The 9983-nt window shown below is 33.1% G+C and overlaps 1 protein-coding gene across 1 annotated transcript in view; it reads right to left on the bottom strand.

Annotated features, from left to right (window-relative positions):
• The window catches only part of HLTF (helicase-like transcription factor), a gene marked incomplete at its 5' end in the record, with an annotated part of 72024 nt that extends 62041 nt beyond the window's left edge, over positions 1 to 9983 (bottom strand). Inside the window, 3 exon segments of the mRNA XM_012642859.1 lie at positions 88 to 232; positions 1493 to 1659; positions 9957 to 9983. Of these exon segments, the coding sequence (XP_012498313.1) occupies positions 88 to 232; positions 1493 to 1659; positions 9957 to 9983 (339 nt within the window).

Below are 9983 nucleotides of genomic sequence, written 5' to 3'. Positions count from 1 at the left end.
TCTTCAGTACAAATTAGTTTGGCCAAACAAACTCAAACAGATATGAAATGTTTTACAATCCCTGCATCTTATAATATTAAGTTAAACCCTAAACTTACTTTTTGGTGCAGAACCCAATTTAAGTCCATGTTTCTTCAAGTGATCTAAAACCGCTTTTCTATTTTCTTCTTTTCCCCAAAAGGTCATATGCAGAGGCATGGTAAAAGCATTGTTTGCACCAAAAGGAACTACCCTATTATATTTAGGAGAGGAAAAAAATGGGAAATTAGAAGTGTTATTTTTCACCCCCATTAAGACTCTGTTAAATATTCTACGGGTACCATTTAAATTTTGCATGGAAGTAAAATAAGAAGGAACTAGTTGGGCGGACTTAAAGGAGAGAAAAAGAATAAAGAATAAGAATTACCAACAATCAGAAGAAAAGGGTGATTTTTAGGAACAGAACGCAAGAAGAAACTGAGATGGAACAAAGCAGTTTTAAAATATAAGGATAGCGTGTAAACAAGATTGTAAGATAAGTAAAAAAAAAAGTAAGTTAAATAGAGAGGGTAGAGCTTTGCCTAACAAGAATCACTGAGAGTAATAATCCATTCGCTGGGAAAATGGGGAATAATTTTCAAGAACTATTTCTAATCCAGGATTCACTAAAAGTTTATTCCCAATATCTGAAAAACTTGATGAATTGAAAAAGGAGAAAACATAATGAGACAATACTGAGCATTTATTTTATCTTCCAAACTCACCTAGCATTAGGATATGAATATTATGAACATTGGGATTAGGATATGAAGATCCTAAACATTCCAAAAACTTAAATGGAGATCATGAACACAAATGCCTAAAAGAGAAAAGGCAACCGAGAGGAGACTGAGTTTGAAAAGAGAAAGGAAGAGGTGGTAGAACTGGGAGAGCATATGCCCTAGCTTCGGAGACAGCTACTACTCAGTTCCAGTCAACTGATGTCCTATGGAAATGAGGGTCCTCCATTGTCAGATCTTCCATTTGTTAAGAGAAAAATCTTAGTAAATAAATTTTATATTTAGGGAACCAAATTAATATGTATAAAATGTAGAATATCTAGATATTTCAATATTGGAATTAAATGAAAAATTTCTAAAACATTGTGAAGGCAAAATGAAACTCACCTACATCTCATCACTGACTACCAGTTTATAACCTCTGATTTAAACAAACACTTCCAAATTCCTAAACCTAGGCATCAAAAGGCTTAGAGAGATGGAGTGTATTTCCTAACATATGAATCAAAGTGTATTTTTCTCCATAGTAACAATTCAATAGGAAAATGAGGATAACTGTTTGATGGCTGAGGTAGTAGAGGCAGATTAGAGGAAAATCAGAACGTTTAAATTGAACACACATCAAAGGTAAAGTGATAAAAGTTGTCAATACACCTTTATAGGCACTAACAAGAAGGCCTAACAAATTCAAAGATGACTATAACTCACAATATTAAACTCTGAAAGTACATTACCCTTCAATTTGTGCCAACTTATTGTCCATGATATAGGCCAAAGCAGCTGCATGATCTTTCTTTAAATAGCCAACTTGATTTCCATTCACATTGTTTACTTTAATTGCATTTTTATCATAGGAGTTATTAGGCTCTCGTTGTAATGCCACCATTTCATTATTATTAACCTAATGAAATGATAAACACATAATAACATTATAAATAATGAACAGACAACAACTTTATCATATTTTATCTGGGATTTCCATTCATTTTTTTAATGTTACTGCTAAACACTGCATATAGAAATATATAGTTTATAATGATTTTCAATATTACTTTTCTAACCTATATTCACTAGGAAGTTAAATCTTTGAAATATAAAAAGTACAAATCTAAATTAGCAAATTCATAGTATCTAAAATTTTCAACATTGTAACTGCTGAAAAATAGCTAACCTTTACAGAGTACTTACTATGTGCTAAGCACAGTTCTAAGCACATTACATAGGCTGACTTTCTAAATCCTCACAACCCTATTGGGAGACACTACCATCATTCCCATTTTACAAATGAAGAAACTAAAGCACAGAAAAGTTAAGTAACTTGCCCAAGGTCACAAAGCTTATAGGTAGCAGAGCTAGGAACTGACTTGAGGCAGGCTGGTTCCTGACCCTGAATTTTCCAGAATATTAAAAATGGGGGTGGGGGAGGCATTTATAACTCATAATGGAACTGGAATAAGAAAAATATGTCCACCCTTCAACTCATGCCATTCTGTATGAGGCCAACATAATCAAAGATGGAAGAGTAAGAACTTCCAAAAATTCTCTCCTCAATAAAAGCAGTAAAAAAAATCAGCTAAGATAATCGTTATCAACTTTTTCAGAACTCTGGGAACTAAACAAAGGCTTGCAGAAATTTGGAGAGTGTTTATTCAAGAAAAAACAGCTGAGACCAGACATGGTGGTCATGCCTGTAATCCTAGAACTTTGGAAGGTGGAGGCAGGAGGACTGCTTGAGGCCAGGAATTTGAGACCAACCTGAGCAACATAGTGAGACTTCCACCTCTACAAAAAACAGAAAAATTAGCCAGGCATGGTGGTACACACCTGTAGTCCCACCTACTCTAGCGGCTGAACCAGGAAGATCGCCTGAGCCCAGAAGTTTGAGGTTGCAATGATCTATGAAGGCACCACTGCACCCTAGCCCTGGCAACAGAGGGAGACCAGAGAAAGAAAAGAAAGAAAAGAAAGAAAGATGGCTGAATATCAGTTAGCCTAGTCTCATCCCCAGCTTTCCAGCTACATACTAACTTTTAAAAATAATAGCCTGCTGGGATTCTAGATACAGCCTGGCAGTCACCAGAGAGAACAGAATGGAGTTACAGCTCTTTCAAAAATTAATTCCCAAAGAGCTGTCATTATCTGACCTGTCTGGAGGTTTCCTAGTAGACCCCACTTAAAAGACTGGCTATATTTACCTCTGAGCTCATCCAGTACAAAATCCTTCTCCCTTGGACAGGTGTTTGTCAAAAACAATTTTACTGGCAAGTATTTTAATTTCATAGCTGCCTAAGACAGTGAATAGCAGTTGGAGCAAACAACAGAATAACAAGGAAAAGCTGGGGAATGAGATGACATTAAGGGCTTTGCAAAACTCCAACATAATTCTGTACATCTAGAAGGCCATAAGCAAGCACAGTGCTATATGCATGACCAGGGTTGTGCACATTCTCAGGAAAGACTTGAGAAGGTCCTAACCTCTCACCTCTGGCTAAACTTGTAGCATTTAACTAGCAGAAAGTGAAAGTTAAAAGCAGTCAACTGCCTTAGAGTGCTGAAGGAATGCCCCAACACACAGAGACTCTCTGCAAAGACTGGGAGATTTATTTGTTCCAGTACAATCATTAGCTGACCACTGAGCTAACCAAGTATAGACTTCAGAGACCACACTATAAAGAACAGATTTTATAGAATTAATTCAGAAAAGCCACCAAGTAACAAACACTAATCACCAAAATCAGCCACAACACTGGGAAGAAAGGAGAATCTGATTTCCAGTTGCCACATTATTTAAAACATCCACTTTTCAAGAAAAAAGTACAAGGCATGAAAAGAAATAAGAAATTATGGTCTATAAACAGGGAAAAAAGCAATCAATATCAACAGTCCCTAAGAAAGCACAGATGTTAGACATATGAGAAAAAGAATTTAAGTCAGCTATTTTAAATATGTTCCAAGATCTAAAGCAAATCATTTCTTTAGACATGAGAATGCATGTCTAAAAATATGACAACAAAGTCTGACCAGGCCGGGCGCGGTGGCTCACGCCTGTAATCCTAGCTCTCCGGGAGGCCAAGGCAGGCGGATTGTTTGAGCTCAGGAGTTCGAAACCAGCCTGAGCAAGAGCGAGACTCCATCTCTACTAGAAATAGAAAGAAATTAATTGGACAACTAAAAAAAATACATAGAAAAAATTAGCCAGGCATGGTGGCGCATGCCTGTAGTCCCAGCTACTCGGGAGGCTGAGGCAGAAGGATCGCTTGAGCCCGGGAGTTTGAGGTTGCTGTGAGCTAGGATGATGCCACGGCACTCTAGCCCGGGCAACACAGTGAGACTCTGTCTCAAAAAAAAAAAAAAAAAAAAAAGAAGTCTCACCAAATTCTACAGCCAAAAAGTACAAAAACTAAAGTAAAAAATTCACTAGAGTGGCTCAATTGCAGATCTGAGCAGGCAGAAGAAAAAATTATCAAAGTTGAAGACAGAAAGAAAGAAATGAAAAAACATAAAACAGAGCCTCAGAGACCTGTAAACATCAAGCATACCAACACACACACACACATATACATGTACCAAAAGAGAGAAAGGGGCAGAAAAAATACTTAAGAAATTATGGTCAAAAACTTCCCAAATTTGATAAAAAACATTTTTCTACATATATAAGAAGCTTAACAAATTCCAAGTAAGATGAACTCAAAGAGATCCACACCTGGAAACATCATAATCAAACCATCAAAAGAATCTTGAAAGCACCAAGAGAGGAGCAATTCATCACATATAAGAGATCCTCAGTAAAAATAACATGTGATTTCTTATCAGAAACCATGGAGGCCAGAAGGTAGTAGGATAAGTTTTCCAAGAACTAGAAGAAAAAAACTAAGAATTTCATATATGACAAAACTACCCTTCAAAATGAAAGAGAAATTAAGACATTTCCAGGAAACAAAAACTGAAAAACTCCATCACTAGCAAATCCAATCTATAGGAAATACTAAAGAAAGTTCTTCAGGCTGAAATCAAAGGACATTAGACAATAGCTTGAATCCACATGAAGAAATTAAGAGCATAGGTAATGATAAGTAAATTGATTAGTAAATATAAGAGACAGCATAACTGTATTTTTGTTTGTAATTTTTTTCTCCTACCTGATTTAAAAGACCAGTGGATAAAACAGTAACTACAAATCTGTGTTGATGGGCACACAACATATATAAAGACATAATTTGTATAATAATAGCACAAAGAAAAGGGGTAGGATGGAGCTATCTAGGAGCCAAGTTTTGACCAACTACTGAAATTAAGTTGGCACTTATTCAAACTAGATTCTTATAAATTAAGATGTTAATTGCAATCCCTAAGGCAATCATAAGAAAATAAATCAAAGTATATAGTAAAAGAAACAAGGAAATTAAAATGGTGCACCAGAAAATACCCATTTAACACACAAGAAGACAGTATTGGAGGCCAGATCCAAAGGCCACATATTGTATGATTCCATTTCCATAAAATGTGACGAGCAGGCAAATCCATACAAACAGAAACCAGCCTGATTGGTGGTTGCCAGGGACTGGGGGGAGTGGGTACCAAGGAGTGACTACTAATGGGTAGGGGATTTCTTTCTGGAATGATGAAAAGGTTCTGCAACTAGATAGTAGGGAAGGTTGCATAACCTTGTGAATATTCTTAAAAACTATTCAACCGTATGCTTTAAAATGGTGAATTTTATGACATATGCATTATCTCAATTTTTTTAATTTTCTTAAAAGATATAGGAAAGTTGCTTCAAACCTCTCCTAACATCTGTCTACTGACTCAAGAGACTACAACCTGAACCAATCAGAATATCAGACAGATATTCCTCTCTAGCCCTTTGGAGATATTTCATGTGGCAAAGCTCTGTTCTCTCCCAGCCCACCACCCCTTGGCCACTGCCTTCAGCATGATCTTTTTAAACCAGGTTATGCAAATCCTAGAAAATATATAACCAAAAAAAACAGAGCAAAAAACTAACAATTTTTAAACATTTCATCTCAAATAAGATAATTACATAATTGTTATTTATTACAATAAAGTATCATTAATTAAAAGTAGATGATTGTCATTTATTACAAATGATAGCTAATTACTAGAATTTTAAATAGAATACATATGGGCCAAAATAATGGAGACTAACAAAAACAAAAAACATGGTCCAAGCAATAAGACAAAAAAAACATAAAAAACAAAAGGTCAATACAACAATATCAAAAAGACAGAATTAGAATCATAACAATATAGTCATGCCCTGTATAACATTTTGATAATGACAGAATGCATATACAGCGGTGGTCTCATAAGACTATAATGGAGCTGCCCTATACAGGTGTATCATTTTTTAACTTTTATACAGCCTTTTACTTTTAGATATGCTTAGATACACAAGCATATCTTATGTTTAGATATGCTTAGATACACAAATACTTATCACTGTGTTATAATTGCCTATAGTATTCAGTATAGTACCATGCTGTATAGATTTGTAGACTAGGAGCAACATGCCATACCATAGAGCCTAGGTGTGTAGAAAGCTATACCACCTAGATTTGTGTAAGTATACTCTATGATGTTCATAGAATGAAGAAATTGCCTAATGAGGCATTTCTAAGAAAGTATCCCCATCATTAAGTGACATATGACTGTATTTTTATTTTATTTTTAAATATTTTTAATTTCAGTATATTACGGAGGTATAAATGTTTAGATTATGTATATTGCCTTTGCCCCACCCGAGCATGACTGTACTTTAGAATAGAAAAAAATAAGCCACCTTATTGTAACATAAAGTCTTTGATGGAATGAAGTCTTTGATGGGTCAAGAAATAAAAAAGTTAACCATAACCTTATTGAAAACATACTTTAAAGAAAAAACAGAGTTAAAAATGAGCAATGCTACTATGTAACAAACCTTAGTATATGTAAGTATATGCAGTACTTATAAGAATATTTAAAAGATTTTATTATTAAACATAATTAGATTTTATTATTAAACACTATTAAAATTAAATGTTCAAAATCATGAATCCAAAAAATAGAACATTAATGAATTTAAGGAGACTAGAGTAACAGAATATAAAAGCGAAACTACTGAGTGAAGAAAAATAATCATAAAAAAATCCAAGAAAGGTTGTTTGAAAAGAAATAAGACAGATAAATCTCTATCAAGCCTAATTAATAAAAAGAATATAAGAACAGACACAAATATATTAACACAAAGAATGAAAACAAGAATATAACCATAAACACAGTTAAAAATTTTTAAGTATAAATAATTAATATGTACAACTCTTTGGGAATAAATTTGACAATCTAAATAAAATGGATGTTTTAAAAAATATATAAATAACCACAATTGACCAAAGTAGTACCAGAATTATGCTGAGTGAAAGAAGCCAGAATGAAAATTACTGTACCAAAATTACTGTATGATTCAATGTATACATAGTTCTAGAACAGGCAAAACTTATCTATAAGTGATAGAAATCACGTTGGGGGTTGCCTAGGGCAGGAACAGGGAGAATTGATTACAATAAGATACAAGAGAACTTTCAGGGTGATGGATACAATCTATATCTTGATTGGGGTGGTGATTATCAGATATCTATCTTTGTCAAAATTTTAGGGATCATACACTTAAAATATGTGCATTTTATCATATGTAAACCACATCTCAATAAAGTTGAAAAAAGTTAAAATAAGAAAATTATGCAAAGATAATATCTCAATTTATATTACAATATTTTTTCATAACAGTGATCAACTCTAAAATGTCTACCAATAAGGAAATTCTAAGTATGACACAGATTTGTATTGACATGAAAAGATATTTCTAATATTTTGCTAAGAGAAAAAAAGGTGATCACAATAGGTATAATATTATCTCATTTTTATTGATACATAATATGATTCTGATTTACATGCATATGTTCACAGAAAAAAGCATAGAAGATAAATAAGTTATGGTTCTGGATGGCAGACTTCAGGAAGATTTAATGCTTTTTAGCTATTTTAAAATAACAAACATTACTAATAAAATAAATACACATTTCGAAAAATAAAAATCTAAGTGATAACTACTTTTATCAGCACACATTTTTATTAGTTTACCAACGTCATAGAGACTGTTCTAAGATCAGTAACTCCCATGATCTAGTATTTCACAGTGGTATAAAATAATTTAGAAAAAAATGTTAATTTTTTTAAAAATCACACAAATCTTAAATAGAAAAGCTCAGAAATAGATATGAGACCTAGAGAACAGACAGATACAAAATAAGAACTGGCAGATCTCAGGAATCTATTGAAAAAACAGAATAAAAAGAAAAACCATTTCAAAATTAAAGACTAAAGTAGAAAGAAGAGTTAGCAAGAGTAGAAAGAAACAAGAGTTAACAGACCCTGTGAAAAATATGGTAAAAAAAAATGACAAAAAATATATGATGAAAAGGATTACAAAAGAAGTAACAGATATATAGACAGAGGAAATCTAATATAGAGGAAGATAAAATGGAGACTATGAAGAAAAAAAACAAGCTTTGGAACAAAGCAAACATTTAAAACTATAATTCCAGAAAACTGTCTAAAGTAGAAGAAAACAAATTTACAGAATGGTCAACACTTAAGATATACCACGGTCAAACTACTGGACTTTAGTCATATAGGCAAAAAAATTCCAATTCACTTAAGTGGGAGAGAAAAATCATATTGGCATGAGAATTCTACCAACATTTTATGGAACATTAGGCTATGGAGAAAAAATAGGAGACGAGAATTTTATATTCGGCCAAACTGTCCGTCAAGTATAAAATGTCACAATTACGAACATACAAAAACTTAGGATCATTGTTTCTTCCTAAGGAATCTCCCACTTAGATCACAAAACAATTTGAGATGCTTCAATATAAAGAAAATATGGGAGAAAGACTAGGCAAATCCAGAACATGGAACTCTTTCCCAAGGAATCTCCTAATGAGTATGCTTCAGACAACCAAAAAAAATGATCTGACAAGCTTCAACATAAGAAAAATATGGGGGCATGGAAGAACTAACAAATCCACATATTCCAAAAAACAACAGACCTGGTTTTTACAACAAACCAATAACATCAAACAAAGTGTTGAGGGGAAGGGCTTTATGTCCCATAATAACCAAAAATAAAGCATGAACTTTGTTTTGATCCTGATTTCAAAAAATCAACTATAAAGGCATGTTTAAAAAAAAAAAATCAAGAAAATCCATTTATGGATTAGTTATTAAACGCAATAAGGAATTATTATTAATTTTGTTAAGTATGAAAATGACATGTAAGGTAATGTCTGTATGTTTTTATAGATACATACTGAATCATATGAATGTAAAATAATAAATTTGGAATTTACTTTAGTTGACAAGAAAAAAGAAAGGATGAAGCAAATGTAGAAAAATTTGTTAACTGTTTAATCTGGACCATGAATATACAGAGGTTTATTGTACTATTCTCTCTAATGTATGTTTGAATTTTTTCATAATAAATAAAATTAGAGGTTTATCTAAATAACACAGAGGCACATTAGAATACCATGACAAAGACAACTACTAACCAGAGAAAGTTATATATATTCTCAAACTGTCTGTCTCTCTTTCACGCCCATACACACACAATGCAGAGAACAGAGAGATGCAGAACGATAGATACAGGAAGAAAAGGTGGAGAATCTTATTACAAAAAAAGAAGCCTAAAGATAGACAATTCCCTTACCTAGGAGGATCTTCCTAAATTAAAAATACTAAAGTGAAAAATGTGCTGAGGGGCAGAAGTAGAGAAAGCAATGGACTTGGAAGTCATCTCCAAAATTTACCATACAGTGTCTGTGCATTCTGGGCAACTCTTTTAATATTCCAGATTTTCAGTTCCTCAGTTACAGAAAGAGAATAGATGCCCTACTTACCTCAGAGCTATCGTAGGGATCAAATGACAGTGCAGGCAAAAGTGCTTTGCATATTGTAAGCATGAAGTAAATGTAAAGGAATATTAAAGTAGTCCAGGTATTTGTTATCTCTTGTCTACATATATTTTAATTACTTAAAGTAAAATAAATATTAACTGCACATATCACCTTCTAATTCTTATTTTCTAAGTTAATATCATAAATATAACTTAACTTAGTATCTATCTACTGTTATACTCACTACTCCTGTGTAATAGCGTAGTCCAAC

The sequence above is a fragment of the Propithecus coquereli genome, unplaced genomic scaffold, assembly GCF_000956105.1.
Source record: "Propithecus coquereli isolate 6110/MARCELLA unplaced genomic scaffold, Pcoq_1.0 Scaffold19, whole genome shotgun sequence".
Lineage (NCBI taxonomy): Eukaryota > Metazoa > Chordata > Mammalia > Primates > Indriidae > Propithecus > Propithecus coquereli.
Note: the sequence above shows the minus strand (reverse complement) of the source record. Positions and strands in the feature narration are given on the sequence as shown.